This window comes from Budorcas taxicolor, chromosome 13 (genome assembly GCF_023091745.1).
Source record: "Budorcas taxicolor isolate Tak-1 chromosome 13, Takin1.1, whole genome shotgun sequence".
Lineage (NCBI taxonomy): Eukaryota > Metazoa > Chordata > Mammalia > Artiodactyla > Bovidae > Budorcas > Budorcas taxicolor.
The window spans coordinates 77,230,075-77,251,824 of NC_068922.1; the positions used below are offsets into that span (position 1 = coordinate 77,230,075).

The 21,750-nt window shown below is 46.8% G+C and overlaps 1 protein-coding gene across 1 annotated transcript; it reads left to right on the plus strand.

Moving 5' to 3' along the window:
- The first annotated feature begins 2,696 nt into the window (after positions 1–2,696).
- DDX27 (DEAD-box helicase 27) lies at positions 2,697–20,094 on the plus strand. Its single transcript, XM_052650782.1, has 21 exons — positions 2,697–2,839; positions 4,091–4,237; positions 6,239–6,298; positions 6,554–6,719; positions 7,607–7,653; positions 7,789–7,875; positions 8,798–8,903; positions 9,755–9,928; positions 10,594–10,744; positions 11,416–11,515; positions 11,629–11,770; positions 12,613–12,766; positions 14,027–14,108; positions 14,221–14,398; positions 15,974–16,080; positions 16,250–16,352; positions 17,639–17,733; positions 17,830–17,953; positions 18,698–18,785; positions 19,736–19,810; positions 19,945–20,094. Exons 1-21 carry the CDS (start codon positions 2,747–2,749, stop codon positions 19,961–19,963), a joined length of 2,298 nt encoding a protein of 765 aa, XP_052506742.1. The 5' UTR covers positions 2,697–2,746; the 3' UTR covers positions 19,964–20,094.
- The last annotated feature ends 1,656 nt before the right edge of the window (positions 20,095–21,750 follow it).

Here is a 21,750-nt window from a genome sequence, read left to right on the forward strand (position 1 = left end):
AAAATGCAAATCAAAACCAAAAGGTGGTATCACCTCACACCTGTTAGAATAGCTATCATCAAAAAGGCAAGAAATAACAACTGTTGGTGAAGCTGTGGAGAAAATAAGGAATCCTTGTTCACTGTTGGTGGTAATGTAATTAGTACAACTGCTATGGTAAACAGTATGAAGTTTCTTCAAAATATTAAAAACAGAACTGCTGCAGTTCATGGGGTTGCAGAGTCGGACATGACTGAGCGACTGAACCGAACTGAATTGTATGACCCAGCAATTCCACTTCTAGTTATTTACCCAAAGGAAATGAAAACACTAACTCAAAACCATATCTGCACCTCCATATTCATAGGAACATTATTAACAACAGCCAAGACATGAAAGCAGCCTAAGTGTCCATCAGTGGATGAGTGAAGAAAGAAAACATGGTATATACACATGATGAAATGTTATTCAGCCATTAAAAAGAACGAAATCTTAGGACTTAGGACTTCCCTAGTGGTCCAGTGGGTTGACTCCTATGCTTTCACGGTGGAAGGCCTGGGGTTCAATCCTGGGTTGAGGAACTACGATCTGACAAGCTACAAGGTGTGGCCAAAAAAAAAAAAAGTGAAAAAGAAAAAAAGACAACTAAACCTACTTCTACACCGTAACTACTACTCTGCTGCAAGTAGAAAGTGTTAATATGGAAACAGCAAATAGCTATGAAGGAGGATGGGTAGTTCAGAAAGACTTCATGCAGGAGGTGTATTTAAGTAAAGTTAAGATTCAGTAAGATACCCGCAAGCAGAGAAGATGAAAACTTCTTGGTAAATTGTGAGATCTTCTTTCCTAAGTACCCTCGAGCCCTGCCTCGATTATAATCCTGGCTCTCTAGTTCACTGGCTCTGTGACCTTGAGGAGAACCTCTCTGAGCCTTCAGTTTCTTCATCTGTAAAATGGCAAAGCGACAGTAATTGTACCTTCTGCGAGGACTGTGGTGAGGATTAGTTGATACCTGTAAAAGTGCTTAGATTGGTACTTGGTACAGAGTAAATGTTATAGGTGTTCAGTTCAGATCAGTCGCTCAGTCGTGTCTGACTCTTTGCGACCCCATGAATCAAGAGCACGCCAGGCCTCCCTGTCCATCACCAACTCCCGGAGTTCACTCAGACTCACGTCCATCGAGTCTGTGATGCCATCCAGCCATCTCATCCTCTGTTGTCCCCTTCTCCTCCTGCCCCTAATCCCTCCCAGCATCAGAGTCTTTTCCAATGAGTCAACTCTTTGCATGAGGTGGCCAAAGTACTGGAGTTTCAGCTTTAGCATCATTCCTTCCAAAGAAATCCCAGGGTTGATCTCCTTCAGAATGGATTGGTTGGATCTCCTTGCAGTCCAGGGGACTCTCAACAGTCTTCTCCAACACCACAGTTCAAAAGCATCAGTTCTTCGGTGCTCAGCCTTCTTCACAGTCCAACTCTCACATCCATACATGACCACAGGAAAAACCATAGCCTTGATTAGACAGACCTTAGTCGGCAAAGTAATGTCTCTGCTTTTGAATATACTATCTAGGTTGGTCATAACTTTTCTTCCAAGGAGTAAGCAGCTTTTAATTTCATGGCTGCAGTCACCATCTGCAGTGATTTTGGAGCCCCAGAAAATAAAGTCTGACACTGTTTCCACTGTTTCCCCATCTATTTCCCATGGAGTGATGGGACCGGATGCCATGATCTTCATTTTCTGAATGTTGAGCTTTAGGCCAACTTTTTCACTCTCCACTTTCACTTTCATCAAGAGGCTTTTTAGTTCCTCTTCACTTTCTGCCATAAGGGTGGTGTCATCTGCATATCCGAGGTTATTGATATTTCTCCCCACAATCTTCATTCCAGCTTGTGCTTCTTCCAGCCCAGCGTTTCTCATGATGTACTCTGCATAGAAGTTAAATAAGCAGGGTAACAATATACAGCCCTGACATACTCCTTTTCCTATTTGGAACCAGTCTGTTGTTCCATGTCCAGTTCTAACTGCTGCTTCCTGACCTGCATACAGATTTCTCAAGAGGCAGGTCAGGTGGTCTGGTATTCCCATCTCTTGAAGAATTTTCCACAGTTTATTGTGATGCACACAGTCAAAGGCTTTGGCATAGTCAATAAAGCAGAAATAGATGTGTTTCTGGAACTCTCTTGCTTTTTCCATGATCCAGCGGATGTTGGCAATTTGATCTATTCTTAATTTTTTCTTTTTTATGAAAATAAAAAGACATGTTTGAGTAAGTTTCTGGAGTTGGTGAGGGACAGGGAGGATTGGCGTGCAGCAGTCCACGGGGTCGCAAAGAGTCGGACACGACTGAGCGACCGAACTGATGAAAATAAATGCTGTGGGAAAAAAAAAATCTAAGACGAAAATAAAAATCACCTATAAATTCTACTACCCAGAGACAATCACTAGTAGCTGTTTTACTGTACTTTTCTTTCACAATTCTTTGTACAGAAATATATGGGGTTATCCACGCATCTCTGTAGACTTCCTCCTCACACACGCCTCTAACCACCCCACCGTTTTCCAAGCACCAACAAAACAGAATTTACGAGTCTCCGTTTCGTCAAGCAAAGAACGCATGCGCGCTCCCAGAGTTTGGGCGGGCACCGGCAGAGGAGGGCGCCGAGGGGAAGTGACGTCAGCACGTTTGCAGTGACGACCCGAGGGGGGCGGAAGTGTGCGAATCGGCCGGCGCGCCGCGCTGCTTTCCGGAAGTGGTTGCTGAGGCACCATGCTCTCGGAACTGGGCTTCATCGGGACCATAGGTGAAGATGAGGACGTGCAGGTGGAGCCGGAGACGGACTCTGAGGACGAGGAGGAGGAGGTACGGGCCGATCAGGGTGGCAGCGCGGCGGCAGGCAGTTGCTGTCCTTGACTGCTTCCCTTCTCCGCCGTGCCTCAGGTCCCTGTCCCCAGGTCCTCGGCATCCTCTGCCCGGCTGCCAAGTGTCCCTGGGCCTCACCTGGACCCCCGGTGGTTGCCACTAGCCTTTCCTCACCTGTGCCCATGCCGTTCCGTGTCGCCTTGATGAGCTTCGTACCCATTCACTGAACTGAAGTTTAATCCAGGCCTGTGTCATAGAGATCCAGAGACGGAGTCAGTCCTGGTTCTTATTCAAGGAGCCGTGTTACCATGCATTCATTAAGTCAGTACTGACTGAACTGATTTACGTGCGCTACACCTAGTGTTGAGCATCCAGGGCGTAGCGGTGAACAGGGTAGACAAGGAAACCGCTCTCCTGAAGCTTATGGATGGGGAGTTAAGAGACTTAGGCAGGATGGCGATTAAAAAGGCATAGGTGTCCTGGAAAGGTGCTCACCCTTTAAAGATCCAGCTCAAGTATTTCCCCCTCTGCGGCTTCATCTGCCTACTGACACCTCCGTTTGGGGGTCCCTTGGCCTCTAAGGGTTCAGTTTTTTCAAAGCTGAACTCTTGGGTCTCCCTCACCCTGCCAACCTGCTCCATCTCACACCAGAAACCCTGCAGTCATGCAACTTCTTTCTCCTCTCTCCCCTCCAATGCTCTGTAGGCTACCTTGGAAATCTCTCTTCAGTGTCTTCCGGGCTCAATCCACACTGCTTCCACCCTAGTCCAGCCCACTACCATCTTGTACCTGGTTACCTACAATCTTAATATACCTGGTCTCTAGCTGTTTCTCTTGCCTCCCTCTTCCCCCACAGTGTATTTTCCACTTAGCAGCCAGAATGATCTTTTCACTTCGTGAATGGAAAACTGTCAGAGAAAAGTTATCATTTACATGTGGAATCTAAAATATGACACAAATATAGAGAGCAGACTTGTGGCAGGGAAGGACGGATTAGGAATTTGGGATTAGCAGATGCAAACTATTATATATATAAGATGGAGAAGCAACAAGGTCCTTCTGTATAGCACAGGGATCTTTTAGTTGCTGCATCTGGGATCTAGTTCCCTGACCAGGGATTGAACCCAGGTCCCTTGCATGGGGAGGGTGGAGTCTTAGCCACTGGACCACCAAGGAAGTCCCTCATTTCCTTCTCTTTCTGTTGTTCTTTCATTTTAGTCCCATAGTCATCCTTCTTCTCCCTCTTCCCAGGGGCCCATTGTGTTGGGCAGAAAGCAGAAAGCCTTACAGAAGAACCGCAGTGCTGATTTCAACCCTGACTTTGTTTTCACTGAGAAGGAGGGAATGTACGATGGCAGCTGGGCCATGGCTGATGTCCTAAGCCAGCTCAAGAAGAAGGTGAGATTGACAGTGATAGGCAGTTCCAGGCCGAGAATCGGACACAGTTAAGGTTGGACACTGGGTTTCAGGGTCCAGTGTTGTAGGAATACCAAATGTCACATATCAATTGATTGACTTAAAAAATGGACATAGCTGTGTTAAAATGGTCTCTTTTCTAGATGTTCATTCCTTGTTTTGAGTATTAGAAAGAAACCTTTTTAATGTCAGTTTATTACAAAGAACAGTCCAGCAGATTTCCTTGGTAGTGGGGTTTTTGAAAAGGCTTGACGCAGTCCCACAGAGACTGTCACTTTCTGTCACTTGTCAGGTGATCTCAGGTGACCTTAGTGTTTAGGATTCCTGGTTCCCACACATCACAGGCAAAACCACCACAGATGTTGTTGTCATCTGCTTATTTGCCAAAATCCTGTGCTTTCCTTTGAATGTGGTTATTAACAAGCTAGAAGATGCTTGAAAGTTCTTTTCCATTTCATGTGCTTCAGAGAGAATTATTGCCTGCTCAGAGCAGTTTAATCCAGACTCTGCTGGTCTACCAGGAGAAATATCAATAACCTCAGATATGCAGATGACACCACCGTTGTGGCAGAAAGTGAATAAGAACTAAAGAGCCTCTTGAAAGTGAAAGAGGAGAGGGAAAAAATTGGCTTAAAACTCAACATTCAGAAAACTAAGATCGTGGCATCCAGTCCCATCACTTCATGGGAAATAGACGGGGAAACAATGGAAATAGTGCCAGACTTTATTTCTTGGGGCTCCAAAATCACCGCAGATGGCGACTGCAGCCATGAAATTAAAAGACCCTCCTTGGAAGAAAAGTTATAACCAACTTAGATAGCATATTAAATAGCAGAGACATTACTTTGCCAACAAAGGTCCGTCTAGTCAAAGCTATGGTTTTTCTGGTAGTCATGTATGGATGTGAGAGTTGGACTATAAAGAAAGCTGAGTGCCAAGGAATTAATGCTTTTGAACTGTGGTGTTGGAGAAGACTCTTGAGAGTCCCTTGAACTGAAAAGAGATCCAACCAGTCCATCCTAAAGGAAATCAGTCCTGAATATTCGTTGGAAGGGCTGATGTTAAAGCTGAAACTCCAATACTTGGCCTCCTGATGTGAAGAACTGACTGGAAAAGACTCTGATCCTGGGTAAGATTGAAGGTGGGAGGAGAAGGGGACAACAGAGATGAAATGGTTGGATGGCATCACTGGATGGACATAGGTTTGAGTAAACCCCGGGAGTTGGTGATGGACAGGGTGGCCTGGCGTGCTGCAGTCCATGGGGTAGCAAAGAGTCGGACATGACTGAGTGACTGAACTGAACTGAACTGCTGGTCCTTGTTCTGACTGAAATGAAACAGCATTGCCTTTTCAAAGTCATCTTGGAAGGATTTTTTTTTTCTTTTCATATGAAATTCATGTCATTAAAGACTTATATTCTTAAGTCTTATAGAGCTTACATTCTAGCAGGATAGAAAATAACTAAACAAATAATTGAACAGTTAATTGTGGTTGTGGTAAGTGCCATAGCAGTTTAAGGTGCTTTGAGCATGCAAAAGGGGGGCCTGCCATTACTTACTCTTTCTAGAGTTTTAGCAGTATCCATCATTCCCTGAATTTGCTCAGAGTTCAACGTTTTATTTGATAGGCTAAATTATGTTCAGTCGGCAAGGGGGAAAGTTTTTTCCAAGTGGCTTTCATTCAGATACGATGTGACATCTCTTGGTAATTGTATCATTCTGAATAGTCAACAGTTTCTAGAATGTGGAGGTCTTTATTGGTTCCAGGTAATTTAAAGGTTTTTTTTTTTTAACAAACAGATCATTTATTTAATGTTTCTTTGTTTGCTTGTCTTATTGTGAATAATCTAGATTGATCAATCTGTCCAAGGACAGACAAGCTTTTTTTATACTGAACATCTCAAAACCAACCCTTGGAAGATGCTTGCTTTGTCTCTTTCCCATATGCATGTTTCTTTTTTATCTCTTCATTTTTATTTGTAGAGGGCTGCCACAACATTAGATGAGAAGATTGAGAAAGTTCGAAAGAAAAGGAAAACAGAGGTGAGTAAGCAAAGCATCACTTCTCTTTGCTGGTCAGCCCTGAGCGTTGCTCTCAGGGCAGCCCCCCTGTTTCTCATTGAGCCTAGGTCACAGTGCAGCTGGTCCAGGCAGGCTTTCTCCACGTGTCTGTGGTTAATACTCACTCAGAATCCACATAGTGTTCTCCCAGGGTGGCGAGCATAACCTTGTTCTTCATAGGTTCTTGCTTTCCTAAAGTGGGTAGTCGTCTTGCTTTATTATAGTTTCTTTTTCTAGGATAAAGAAGCCAAGTCTGGAAAGTCAGAGAAGGAGAAAGACGCAAAGGAGGGCTCTGAACCAGAGGAGGAGGAAGACCTTGAAGGAAAAGATGAAGAAGCCTCAGAAGATGAAGAATCAGAGACTGACTACTCATCAGGTGATGAGAACATCCTCACCAAGGCAGGTAGGTGGTGCTGTCAGAAGCGGGGACAGGAAATCGGAGTGTTCGCCTTGACTTTTGTAGATTATTTTGTGCCCTTCTGCAGTTAAATTTAGGATGTCTCCATGTTGAACTCCTTTCTTTTAGCTTCTCTTTTTTCTTAGGATTTTATTAGGGCTGCTATACTTCACAGACTGAGCTCACTCTTTTCCCTTTTCCCCCTTGGCTCATGCCATGTGGTGTGTGGGATCTTTCCTGACCAGAGATGGAACCTGTGCCCTCTGTATTGCAAGTGCAATCTTTTTTTTAAAAAAAAAATTAATTAATTATTTTAGGGGGGTTAGAGCTCAAAGTCTTAATTCCTGGACCACCAGGGAAATCTTTTTTTCCTTTTTTTTTTGGCCATGCTACATGGCTGGCAGGATCTCATTTCTCTGATCAGAGATAAAACCTGGGCCCCAGTGAAAGCATGAGTTCTAACCACTGGGCTGCCAAGGAGGTCCCAAGCTCACTCTTTTCCTCATCTCCAGCCCCACACAGCTGTTGGCACTTCTATGACTCAAACTTACTTGGGGTGATGGTCTCCCACCTCAGATGAGTCCACCCACGTAGTGGCTGCTCCATGAATAACTTCTTGCAGAAATGGGTGCTAAAGCTAAAGCATTATTATACAGCACAGTGACTGGGAGTCTGGTCTCTGGAACGTGGTAAGCTTCCTTCGTTTGAATGACTTACCTTCCCAGCCGCACAGCCTCCTCTTCTGTGAGGTGACGCTGGTGATGGTGGCTCCCCTAGGTCGTTGTGTGGCTTCAGTGAGGTGTCTGTCCAGGTAATGTACTTAGGACAGTGTCTAGCTGACTGAGTGTTCAGTAGGTGTGAGCCCTGATTATTTGCTCTCTTTTTCTCCATAGATACACTCAAAGTAAAGGAGCGGAAGAAGAAAAAGAAGAAAGGACAGGTGAGCATGGGCTTGGACAACCCCTTGGAAAACAAGCTTGGAGCTTATTTTACAACCTGAAAGGATTTTCAGGTCATTTAGTTTTCTTAGGCCCCTTTTGCTGAATTCTCTTTGTCTTTTGATTTTCTGGTGTAGGAAGCAGGAGGATTTTTTGAAGATGCATCTCAGTACGATGAAAACCTCTCATTCCAGGACATGAACCTTTCCCGCCCTCTTCTGAAGGTAATGGCTACTTTCGTCAACCATGGGATTCTTGCGGTTGCCCCGTAACTGGGCTCTCTGCCCTAAGCTGGGTCAGTGGCCTCCCCAGTTGCCCCGTAACTGGGCTCTCTGCCCTAAGCTGGGTCGGTGGCCTCCCTGAACTCTGTTTGTCCACACAGCTGCTGGAGAGCCCGCTTACGCAAAGGTTCCCCTGCTGGCCTGTACGTACGGCCCTGCCCCGTCTGGTCCCCTCTGATGATGTTTCCCAGCAGCCATTCTGCTCTGGCCACGCTGGCCTCCTCACTGACCCTCACACAAGTCAGGCATCTTCTTCCTTAAGGCCTTTGCACTTGCTGTTCCCACTGCCTGGAAGATGGTTCCAGAAACCTGGTTGGGCTGCTCTTCGCTTCTCTCAGGGTTCTCCTCAGTATACCCTGCTCAGTGAGACCGTCCGTGGCTGCCTTCCTGGAAATCACTCTCACCCCTTCCCTGCCGCCCTCCCTGGCCTGCTCGACCACTGTGGCTTTCCCCACAGCATTTCTCTTCATATCACAGCTGTTTGGTTTTGGCCTGTTTTTTTCTCACAGACTAAGATTCCTAAGGGCAGGGTTGTTTCTTTTGTTGCCTGCTCTGTGCTCAGTGCCTGGAATATTGACACACAGAAACACACACACACAGAGACACGGACACACACGCACATAGACAGACACAGCCACACACACACAGACACACGCATGCACATGCACACATGCACGCACACCCACCCACCCACCCACCCACACGCACACCCACCCACCCACCCACCCACACGCACACACACACACGCACGCACGCACGATGGACTGAATGGCTGGAAGGGACTGAAACCCGCTGGAAACCTGCCTTGTTGCTTTGACGCTGAGACCCCCTCGCCCTCCTGTCCGGCCCCGCCTTCTTTCTTCAGGCCATCACAGCCATGGGCTTCAAGCAGCCCACCCCCATCCAGAAGGCGTGCATACCTGTGGGGCTGCTGGGGAAGGACATCTGTGCCTGCGCAGCCACGGGGACAGGTACTGAGGGCAGGGAGCTGGGGTGGCGGCGGGAGGACGGCAGGAGGAGGACGCATGACGGAGAAGAGGCTCGGGGCTGGCTGCCCACAAGGCCACTTTGCTAAATATGCAGACACACATTTTAACGCAACAACACTATATATTCTGTATAGTAACTTCCCTTCTAAACAATGCTTATATATATATATCTTTTCTTTCTTTAAATACTCTACTTTTTTCAAATAGGGTAGTCACAGGTGATAGGTTTTAGGGGCTCTGGTGAAGGACATTTTTATTTGAACCTAGCAGGGTGTCTCTGTGACCATGACCTCCTGGCACTTCCATGATAGGCCCCTGTCATCGGAGTAAAGATTTTATAAAAGGGATGTTTATCACAACATTGTGGACTAGTGCAGTTAATTATATAGTCATGTCATAGAATAGAGGAGAAATAATTGTGTAATAGAGTACGATGTACTCATTTAAAAGTAGAGTACATAAAGAAATGGGAAAATATATGTATAAAGGGAAGTTACTAAACAATATATAGTCTTATTGCATTAAAGTGTATATTTTTATATATATTTCTGTCCATTAATTAAAAAAAGATTGGTAATATAGATATTGTTCTGTTAGTGCTTACCTCTGGTTGGCTGAACTGTGGATGATTTAAAAAAATTTTTTTTTTATTTCCCAGATGTTTTACATTGACCATGTGATTTTAAAACCAGAGAGAAAGTTTTATGAAAACTAAGTTCTTTCACTTCCCTCTGAGCAGATGTGTAGGCTCTCTGTACGTAGGTGAGCACTTGGACCTGTGAGGTGTTTTCACATCTTTCTGCTCATTGCGTTCCTGCTGCCCTTCTCTCCAGGTAAAACGGCAGCTTTTGCCCTGCCGGTCTTGGAGCGTCTGATCTACAAACCCCGCCAGGCTCCAGTGACCCGCGTGCTGGTGCTGGTTCCCACCCGAGAACTGGGCATCCAGGTGCACTCCGTCACCAAGCAGCTGGCCCAGTTCTGCAGCATCACCACCTGCCTGGCTGTGGGTGAGTGTCTGGCTAAGGGCCGTTTGCCCCTGGAAGGCTGACACGGGAAGAATGGATGTGCGCCACCGTCCGAGGGTGACAGGTGCAGGAAAACCTTCATGGGGCTGCTGACGTTGCCACAGTAGAGAGAGGGGGATGGGGAGGGAGGAACCTTGCAAAATGGAACTTCAGAATACTGAGAACACTTTTTTTCTTGGTACTCAACAAATTTGGGATATCATTTTTGTCTTATATGAATAATGAATCAAATATTAATTGGAGCAGGTTTTTTCTGATGACATTATATGATAGTCACTCAGCCTTCATTTTACCCTCTTTATGCGGTAGGAAGTCACAGGTGATTTAGAAAGATGATGGTTTCACAGCTGCATATCTCAGTCCTTGGATGGTTGACTCGTTCTATTCTGTGGTTCCTTTTATTCTGAAGTGCCTTTGTGTCATCCTCTTTTTTTGATTTTTGCATTTAGTACAGTTGGAGTTAAATAACCCATCTCTCCCAGTGTACTGTAAAATCCATGCAGGTGGGGCCTCCACTGGCCTTGTTCCCTGCCTTTTGCTCTGCATCTGCCATGAGACCCGGCGGGTGGCAGGGCTCAGTCCTTCTAGGTAGCGAGTCCTTATGGTAATGACTCAGCTGCCCACCTGGTGGGCTCTGCTCTTTGCAGGTGGCCTGGACGTGAAGTCTCAGGAAGCTGCGCTTCGGGCAGCGCCTGACATCCTCATCGCCACGCCAGGCCGGCTCATCGATCACCTCCACAACTGTCCTTCCTTCCATCTGAGCAGCATTGAGGTGCTCATCTTGGATGAGGCTGACAGGTACGCCTGAAATGCCGGGGTCTCCAGGGCCCCAACCCTGGATGGGGACATGCACTCCACGTGGTCCTACGTGGCTCTCGCCAGTTCAGCTGTTCATGTTCGTGCCTTTGTCCATCTTGGCCCAGATTATCCGGCTCTCTTTCTCTCTCTGTAACATGATGGTTAAGAGGGAAGGCTGGTCAGATTCTGGTTCTGTCACTTCCTGAGATTGGGAAGCAATTATTTAGATTCTCAAAGCAAATCCTTTTTGTTTGTAAGTGGGGATTAAGTACCCAGCCTCATGGTGTTGAGGATTCAAGGAGTAACTCCAGTAAAGTGCCGGTGTGCCTGGTGAGGATTCAGCCAGCAGCCTCATTGTGTCTGTGTAGGAGAGAATCCTTGTCCTTAGGGAACATGTGCTGAAATATTTAGGGGTCAAGTGTTGTGATACCTGCCACTGAAAAGCAAATGATTCTGCAAAAGAAAAAAGATTAGGCAAATGTGGCCAGATGGTAATTCTTGGTGAATCTTGGTAAAAGGATAAAGTAACACTCATAAAATAAGGAAATACATGAGCCTGAAACGTAACTAGTAATGATAGGCAAACATCACTTGTCTTATGTTTTCTGTGCTTCGTCGATACAGATGCAAGCCCAGCCCATTTTTGACCTCTTCCCTCCCCTGTTGGCCAGGATGCTGGACGAGTACTTTGAGGAGCAGATGAAGGAGATCATCCGAATGTGCTCCCACCACCGCCAGACCATGCTTTTCTCAGCCACAATGACGGACGAGGTGGGCTGTGGGGAATGGAGAGACAGCACAGAGGCCCCTGGGCTGGGCTGGGGCAGCGTCTCCCTCCCGCCCCCTGGCAGACCAGTCAGCCTCCTTGTCTTTGTGGCTGGCAGGTGAAAGATCTGGCCTCTGTCTCCTTGAAGAATCCCGTCCGGATATTTGTGAATAGCAACACGGATGTGGCCCCCTTCCTGCGGCAGGAGTTCATCCGGATCCGGCCTAACCGGGAAGGGGACCGGGAAGCCATCGTGGCAGGTGAAAGCCTGGGGTGGGACCGGGGAGTGTGGGGTGCTCAGCTCCCCTGAGCTTCACACCGAAGGGTTGGTTTCTCCCACGGCACCCCCTCCTCCATCCAGTCTCCCCGAGTCCTGTGCCTGGGCCTGCCGTCTGCTCCATACTTTAACCAGGCGTGCTTCCCCTCTCTCTTTCATCCCTTCACCTCCCTTCGGCCATCCAGCCTTCCTTATGTCCTGCTGAACTCCTGGACACCTCCTCCAGCGGTCCCTCTGGCTCTTCGCCCAGGCCACTACATCGCCTGGCTTGTTGCAGCAGCCTCTTACCTGGCTGGCTGCTTCTACTCTGTCTCTTCTCCACACTGCAGACCATTAAAGAGGATCATTAACAAGCATTCACCCAGTTCCTTCGCTTTTGAACCCCTCTGCTGTCTCCCATCGCTCTTAATCTGAAATCCACATTCGCTAGCGAGTCCTCTAAGATCCTCTGGACCTGCCCCTGCTTGCCTGGCCTTAGAGCCTTAGCTCATGGTTTTCTAGCCATACCCTCTTGCTTTCGCTTTCACAAACCCACTGAGCTTTTGTGTTTGACTGAACCTTTACATTTGCTCTTGATCCTCTGCCTGGAATCCTCCCCCAGATCTTCTCGTAGATGACCCTGTTTTGTCCTTCAGCCTAATGTCACCTCTTCAGAGAGGCCAGCCCTGAATCGGCGCTGGCTTCCCTGCTTCTGTCCTGCAGTTGAAGCTCCACACAGCAGGGCCCTCACTTGCTTTTGTGGCCCCAGGCACAGCAGCCACACTGCGGGCGAGGAGCAGGACGTGCTTGGAGGTGGCTCCTGGCTCACTCTTGTCTCCCTGGCAGCTCTGTTGATGAGAACCTTCACCGACCATGTGATGCTGTTCACCCAGACCAAGAAGCAGGCCCACCGCATGCACATCCTTCTGGGGCTGATGGGGCTGCAGGTGGGCGAGCTCCACGGCAACCTGTCTCAGACCCAGCGGCTGGAGGCCCTCCGGTAAAGTCTCCGGGGCTGAGGCTCCCACCCATCCTTCAGAGAGGGCTGTCTTCATTCCAGAGTCGGGGACTACTCCCAGAGGTCATGGTACCGTAATGGCAGGGCACACAGCAGAGTTCCCCACATTCTAGCCTAACCATTGTAGGGTCATGTGTCAGATACAGTCAGAACTTTTGACTGTGTAGAAAATGATACCCTTGTCCCAGTGCTTAGAAACTAGGAGCTGCTGAGTGGGGTCACAGGAAATTCCGACTCAGGAAGAAGCAGGTTCTGACCTCTGCAGCCTTTCCAAAGCGCTGGATGTCCCCGGGTCTGCTAGAGCGAAATCCTGAATCGAATCCATTCGCTATTTCTTGAGCATTTACTTTGCCAGGCCCTGTGCTTTTCCATGTGCTTTCTTTCTTAATTCCCACAGAACGGGATCAGCTTGGTAGGCAAGGAGGTATCCTTTAGAACACTCCACCTGTCCCTATTCATTATGATAGGCAGTTGAGAGTTGTTTTTCTTTTTTTTTTTAAATTAATTTACTTAGTTGGCTGTGCTTAGTTATGTTTACAGAGAAGGCAATGGCACCCCACTCCAGTACTCTTGCCTGGAAAATCCCATGGGTGGAGGAGCCTGGTAGGCTGCAGTCCATGGGGTCACTAAGAGTCGGACATGACTGAGCGACTTCACTTTCACTTTCCACTTTCATGCATTGGAGAAGGAAATGGCAACCCACTCCAGTGTTCTTGCTTGGAGAATCCCAGGGATGGGGGAGCCTGGTGGGTTGCCGTCTCTGGGGTTGCACAGAGTCAGACATGACTGAAGTGACTTACCAGCAGCAGTTATGTTTAATTGCAGCATGTGGGATCTAGTTCCCTGACCAGGGATTGAATCTGGGACCCCTGCACTGGGAGCTCAGAGTCTTAGCCATCGGACCAAAAGGGAAGCCCCAGAGTTGTTTCTTAAAGGCTGCTTTGAATGCTGAGACATTGTGTGTGCTACTTCTTACAGTCTAGCTCTGTGGTTCCCGAGCTTCCATATTCATAGGAATTTCTGTTTAAAGTGGTATCCATGAAACTATGTTTGCTGTATGTTGTGGGATATTTGGGGGGGCACATAAGTGTTGTTAGGCTGACATTTAGGACCTGTCCCCACCGTGACGGTCTGTACTTTGCTGCTTGACTCCAGAAGGGTTTGTGTTCTCGCTGTGGGTTCAGGCTCCTGCAGAGCTTTGGGGTCGAGTATTCAGAGGAATGTGTTTGTGGCTGTTTCCAGGCGCTTTAAAGACGAACAGATTGACATCCTTGTGGCCACCGACGTAGCAGCCCGTGGACTGGACATCGAGGGGGTCAAAACGGTGAGCAGGCTTCCCTTTCCTTGAGCTTCCGGTGGGGATCCTTCTACCTCCTTGTGCCCTCTTCTACCTGCCAGCTTCCAGACCTGACTGATGCTCAGCTTTGGCCTTCCAGGTAATCAACTTCACCATGCCCAACACCATTAAGCATTACGTCCACCGGGTGGGGCGCACAGCTCGTGCTGGCCGGGCCGGGCGCTCAGTCTCTCTGGTAGGGGAAGAGGAGCGGAAGATGCTGAAGGAAATTGTCAAGGCCGCCAAGGCCCCCGTGAAGGCCCGCATTCTGCCCCAGGGTGAGCAGGCATTGGTGCAGCAGCCCAGGATGCCTTAGGGTGGGGCGCGGGGCGGGCAGGGTCCTCAATCACACCCAGGAGGGCACGGCAGGGGACAGAAGGTGATGGGTAAGAGCAGGTGCTTTGCTGTTAGGAGCCAGATCGGTATCCCAGCTCCACCACTTCGTTGTTGAGGAGTCCTGGGCAGGTCTCTGCTCACCTCTCTGTGTGTGAGAGGGAGTGAGGAAAGGCTTGTGCCCCAAGTGCTTACTCACAGCATTTGTCAGCCTTTGGGAAGAGAAGGCTTCTTCTTAAGGTGCCACCCCCATTAACCCTTCGTCCCTTCTTCTTCCACAGAGTGAGGAGGAAGTCAGTACTCATTCTTTTTGGATAGTTAACATTCTTTTTGTTGTTCTCATCCATAAGGGTCATATAAAGTGCATCCTTACAAATTTTTTTTTTAAGTTACAAAAATAATAAGCATTCAGTGTTGGAAAAAAGTAAATCAAATAAGAGTAAAAATGTGATTGTAGGAACTTCCCCGGCAGTCCAGGCTTCCTAGGTGGCTTAGTGGTAAAGAATCTGCCTGCGATGCAGGAGACGCAGGTTCCAGCCTTGTGTCAGGAAGATCCCCTGGAGGAGGGCACAGCTACCCACTCCAGTATTCTCGACTGGAGAATTCCACGGACGGGGAGCCTGGCAGGCTACAGTCCATGGATCACAAAGAGTCAGACATGCCTGAAGTGACTGAACACTCACACACCCCAGTGGTTCAGTTCTTAAGACTCTGCCTTCCAAGGTAGGGGGTGTGAGTTTGATCCCTGGTCAGGGAGCTAACATCCCACAGGCATTGCAGCCAAAAGCCAAAATATGAAACAGAAGCAAGATTGTAGCAGATTCAATAGACCTTAAAAATAGTCCACATCAAAAAAAAAAAAGTCTTAAAAAATGTAATTGCATATGAAAGAGCTTACCGCTTGTAGCATTTGATGTACATCTTTTCAGACCTTTTTTCCCATTCATGGGTCTTTTTTTTTTCCCTTTCATTTAAAATTTTTTTCACTTGATTCATTCAGTCTATTGCTCTTTATTCTAGGTATTGGGGATACAGCAGGAAACAAAGCAGCTGACATTGATGAGAAAGAGGCACAGTAAATAAGCCAATAGTAGATGTGATTGACAACATCAGGAGAAGTGACTATTTTTGAAAAGCTGTTGGGAAAGGACTCTGAACAGATGGCATTTGAGCTGAGTCCTGGATGATAAGAATGAGGTGGGGGTGGTCTGGGGACAGCGTGTGCCGAGCAGAGAAATCCAGGGCAAAGACTCAGAGACAGGGACACACTTGGTGTGTGAGTGGAAGAGGAGGGCCAGAGGGCCAGAGCCTGTGAGCAAGCAGTAGACAGAAGTCAGAGAGGTAGGAAGGGCCACGCTGAGGAATTCAGATTTTATTCCAGGAGCGTCAGAAAGCCTTTGGGGAGGTATTAGGCAGAGAAGTCACACAGTTTTGTCACTAAATACCCACCCTGCATTGTTTCAATCAGTTACACCATATTCATCTTTATTTTAAAATCTTTTTTGTTCTTTTCCCTTGAGATGTCATCCTTAAATTCCGGGATAAGATTGAGAAAATGGAGAAAGATGTGTATGCAGTTCTGCAGTTAGAGGCTGAGGAGAAAGAGATGCAGAAGTCAGAAGCCCAGGTGAGGCTGCTCAGTGAGCAGACCACACAGGCCCCTGCTGGTCTGCCTTCCGATGGGCTGTGTCTGCCAAACGTACCAACAGCCCCAGGCGTTTGCAGGCCGTGGCTTCCTGCAGTCGCCATGTTCTGTGTTATCAGATGTGGGTTTCATCCTTCTGCTGTCCCCACAGATCAACACAGCACAGCGGCTCCTGGAGAAAGGGAAGGAGGCCCCAAACCCTGAACCTGAGAGGAGCTGGTTCCAGACCAAGGAAGAGAGGAAGAAGGAAAAAAGTATGTTGGAAAGGTTCCTCCAAAAGCCAGACATGGAGTTGCCATCAGGCCCCGTGGTTCCACTCGTAGGCCTACACCCTAAATAACTGAAAACAGGCTCACACAGATGCCTGTGTGCCAGTGTTCACTGAAGTATTACTCACAGTGGCCAAAGGGTGGAAACAGCTGTGTCCATCAGCAGATGTTGGGTACACAAAATGTGGTATATGCGTACAGTGGGGTGTTACTCAGCCGGCATGAAGTTCTGGCACACGCTGCAAGGATGAACCTTGAAAACATGCTACGTGAAGTGGTCCAGACACGAAAGGACAAATCTTTATGATGCCATTTATATGAGGTACCTAGAGGCAAATCCATAGACACAGAACTTACTAGACGTTGTGGGCAAGGAGTTGCTCCTTAATGTTCCATTTGGGATGATGAGTTTTAAAAAACAGATGATGGCAATGGTTGTACAATATTGTGTCATTAATCCTACTGAATTGTACGTTAAGGAATGGTAAAATGGCAAAGTTTATATATATTTTGCCCCAATTAAAAAAAGTTGGATATTTAGAGATATATATATATATTCCTTTCTCTCTCCCTTTTAAAAACAGATGAATTCATGTTCTACACCTTGGTTTTTTCCACTTATTTTGCCGTTTAGAGATCATTTTACATAGGCACATACAGAGCCGCCTTTTCTTTAATGACTGTGGTCTTCTCCATCATATGGGTGGGTTATAGTTTATTACTTTTCCACTGAGGGACACTGAGATTGTTTCCTATCTTTTGCTATTATAAACAAGTGAATAGCTATTGAGATGTCATTTCACAATTAAGCAAACATATTTGATTTGCAAGGTAAGTTCTAGGAAGTGAAATTGTATGTCCGAGGGTATGTGTATTTATTGGGGGTTGCACAGTTACCCTCCAAAGAGGTTGTGCCAGGAATTTAAGAAACACTGCCTTTATGTGATGGGACCAAACATTAAGGTGTCTGTATGTATGTTAAGTCTCTGTTATAAATAGGGTTAAAACTGTATTGTGGGAAGGTATGGGGTGTATGTCTTTCATAACAAGAGGCAGATAGATAATGAATGTCTCAAGTGGATTAATTAAGAAATAGTGGAATAAACATGTTATTTAGTGAGATGGAGGTAACCACCAGAAGAAGTGGTTGGTTCTTCTCATTTTAAGCCCTCAAAGGTATCACTTTAAAATATGTTTACTTACTGTGAGTTTTAAAACGAAAACATTTTATAAAACAGTACCTGAAATTTCATGCTTTCTTCTCATCCTAGTTGCCAAGGCTCTGCAGGAGTTTGACTTAGCCTTAAGAGGAAAGAAGAAAAGGAAGAAGTTTATGAAGGAAGCCAAAAAAAAGGGGGAAATGACAGTGAGTGGCCTCCCTCTTGGAGGTGGATCCCTGCCTGGGGACCTGGGTCAGGGCTGCCTCGTCTGTTCCATACATACACGTCATCCTTCTCCCCAGGCAGAGGAGAGATCCCAGTTTGAAATCCTCAAGGCACAGATGTTTGCAGAGCGGCTGGCCAAGAGGAACCGCAGAGCCAAGCGGGCCCGAGCAATGCCTGAGGAGGAGCCAGTGAGGGCGCCTGGTAGGTAGGCGGGGAGCCTTGAAGGAGCTGGTAGGAGGGATCTCCCTGAAACTTGTGCTTGTGGTCAGGGAGGAAACAGGAGGGATGACGATGACAAGGGCCCACATCTTTTGAGTACTGAGTAGATGCCTGCATTTACAGCTGTCCTTCATTGGCTCCAAGTGGTGAAGTGACCCCATGGTTAGTGGGGACAGCTAGGATTTGAACCCCACTCTTTCTCATTCTTGGGCTTCCCCGGTGGCTCAGATGGTAAAGAATCCACCTGCAATGCAGGAGACCCGGGTTTGATCCCTGGGCTGGGTAGATTCCCTGAAGAAGGGAATGGCAGCCCACTCTAGTATTCTTGCCTGGAGAATCCCATGGACAGGAGCCTGGCGGGCTACAGTCCATGGGGCTGCAAACAGTTGGACGTTACTGACCAACTAACACTTTTTGTTTTTGGAGCCTAGATCTCCGCAAGCTGCTGTTGGAGGAGTGGGTCAGGGTAGAATGATGTGAAGACACTTTTATGTTTAGGTGGTCCATTCCACCTTTGGAGTCCTTAAGCATCCTGCCCCCACCCTGCCCCCCCACACACCTGGTAATTTTGATTCCTTTTCCCTTTTCTGTTGGGATCTGCTGTGTCACTTCCATGTCAATAAAACATCAAGCCAGAGCATCCACTAAAGTGCGAACCTTGAGCATTAGGGGATTTAGGAGCTTGGGACAAAGAAGCTTTATCTAACCCATTCTCTCTGTGTGCAGCAAAGAAGCAGAAGCAGGTGAAGAAATCAGTATTTGATGAAGAACTCACCAACACGAGCAAGAAGGCCCTGAAACAGTATCGAGCTGGGTACGGTTTTAAGTCATCATGGAGCTCTTGGTTTTCTGATGAAAGCTATGAATCCTCTCCCTTGTTCCCCACTCTTAATTCTCATATACCTACAGATTAATAATATAGGCATACCTCATTTTATTGTACTTAGTGCAGCAACCCTGTGTCGTCAGATGATGGCTAGCGTTTTTTTATTTTTTAGCAATAGAGTTTTCTTATTTTTATTTAGTTTTTATTTGTTTTTTTGGCCGCACCACATGGCTTGCAGGATCTCAGATCCCTGACTAAGGATCGAAGCTGGGTCCCAGCAGTGAAAGCAACACGGCCTAATTACTGGACCACCAGGGTGTTCCCAGCAATAGAGTATTTTTAAATTAAGATATGGGCATTGTGTTTTAGATATAATGTTATTGCACAGTTTAAATAGATTCTTGTATAGTATAGACATTAACTGTTACATGCACTGGGAAACCAAAAAAAAAAAAAATCCAAACCCACAGTATCTGCCTATATATAATTTCAAGGGCTCCCATCTACCCCCTCCCCGAGCTCATCTGTGGGTCCCAGGGTGAGAGTAAGGGAAGTGTGAAGGCCCTCCTGCCTTGGAGGTAAAATAGCACATTATGGTTTGGACGTATAGCTTCTCTCAGGGGAGTAATAGAGGACTGTGGTGTGCTCTGGAATGTTTTGTTCCTCCCCACATCCTCTGGGCTGGGCTTGGCAGCTGGGTAGACTAAGTTATGCAAGCACTTTTTTATATACACAGGAAGGAAGGGCCTCTTCCAGTCTTGCTTTAGAGCTGGGTCCTGTCTTTGATAAACACATACCATCAGGTGGAAAAACAAACTTAGAACCTCGGACCCTAAAGACGTATCTGCGTTGTGCCGCTGCTCAATGTGGGAGCTGGTGGTGGGGGATGGTGAGACACTGCCCGCTTGTCCACCATCCTGCTGTCTTCTCATTCACAGCCCCTCCTTTGAAGAAAGAAAAAAATTGGGCTTGCCCCACCAGAGACGAGGAGGAAACTTTAAATCTAAATCCAGGTAATGTTTACAGTTTTGGAGGGCTGGAGGCTACAAGTGGGGTTAGAGAATAAAGCTTTTCTGGGAAAGGAGCTTCTCCTTCCTGTCTGGCCTTGTGGGTTGGTATTTATTTACCCTGCTCATTTTCTTCATAGGTACAAGAGGAGGAAGTAGCCGTGGTGAGCTGAGGAAGTTCATCGGGCAGCTCTTCGATCTCTTCCTTCTGGGAAGTCATCCTGGCTTGGTCTCTCTTCTCTCTGTAAAAAACATTCTTTAAAACTTTGTCATTTGTACATTAAAGAAAGGAAAAGCTGGGGGTCTAAGCGTCCTTGTTAGCCAAGGTTCCCTTTTTTTTTTACAGCTCCTTTCTTCATTAGCTTTCACATAAAGAAAGTACCAAATGGAGGAAGTATTTTGGGAAGCGTTGAGACCAGTCTAATTGTACATCTTTCTGTTTCTTCCCTCAGTAGCACAGTCTATGTCACCTACCAGCTTGGCACTGCCATATGTACTTGAACGTATCTCAGTGCTTGGAGAGGAGCTGGATGTGGAGTAGAGAAACTCTTACTGGAGGTTCTCTTTCAATGTCCTAGAATGAAAATATGTCATTTATTGAGCCCCAACTGTGCACCAGGCATTCTGTGTACTGAGCACTGTCTCATTCAACTCACTACACTCCTATGAGGCAGGTACTGTAATCCCCGTTTTGTAGATAAAGAAATGGAGGGTTAGAAAGATGGAGTATCTTCCCAAAATTGTCCAGCTGAGAATTCAGGTTTTTGAAATCAGGGTGTATCTGGACCTATATCCCGACTACAATGATGTGGAAAATGGTACTGGAGAGATGAACGCTTCAAGGGAACAGAAAGAATACTAGATAAGTTAACTCTTTGTTGTAAAAAACAGCCTGTACCCTGTAGAATGACGGTTCTTTTCCTTTTCTGAATCACAGTTCCCTTTGACAATTAGATGAAGCCAGGGGAAAATTGTGATTGTAGTTTGTCATATATAATTTCAAGTTATAATTAGTTATCCAGTAGCACATACCCTCAGTATTAGATTATGATCAGTGCTATTCATTTAGGCTTCACTTAAAAGTTGCCAACAGAGGGTTTCAGTTCAGTAAATAATGGTCCCCACACAAGATGGAGACCAGGTATTGAACCCAGACCCCATGGAGTGGAAGCGCAGAGTCTTAAACACTGGACCACCAGGAAAATCCCAGACTCACTGTTTTCACATGCTTACAGAAAGAACCCCAAGTTAGATTGTTAGGAATGTGCACGTTTTAAAGGCTTGTTCAGTTCAGTTGCTCAGTCGTGTCCGACTCTGTGACACCATGAATTGCAGCACGCCAGGCCTCCCTGTCCATCACCAACTCCCGGAGTTCACTCAGACTCAGGTCCATCGAGTCGGTGATGCCATCCAGCCATCTCATCCTCTGTCATCCCCTCCTCCTGCCCCCAATCCCTCCCAGCATCAGAGTCTTTTCCAATGAGTCAACTCTTCCCATGAGATGGCCGAAGTACTGGAGTTTCAGCTTTAGCATCAGTCCTTCCAAAGAACACCAAGGATTGATCTCCTTGCAGTCCAAGGGACTCTCAAGAGTCTTCTCCAACACCACAGTTCAAAAGCATCAATTCTTCGGCGCTCAGCTTTCGTCACAGTCCAACTCTCACATCCATACATGACCACTAGAAAAACCACAGCCTTGACTAGACGGACCTTTGTTGGCAAAGTAATGTCTCTGCTTTTGAATATCTATCTAGGTTGGTCTTTACTTTCCTTCCAAGGAGTAAGCATCTTAATTTCATGGCTGCAGTCACCATCTGCAGTGATTTTGGAGCCCGCCAAAATAAAGTCTGACACTGTTTCCACATCTATTTCCCATGAAGTGATGGGACCAGATGCCAAGATCTTCATTTTCTGAATGTTGAGCTTTAAGCCAACTTTTTCACTCT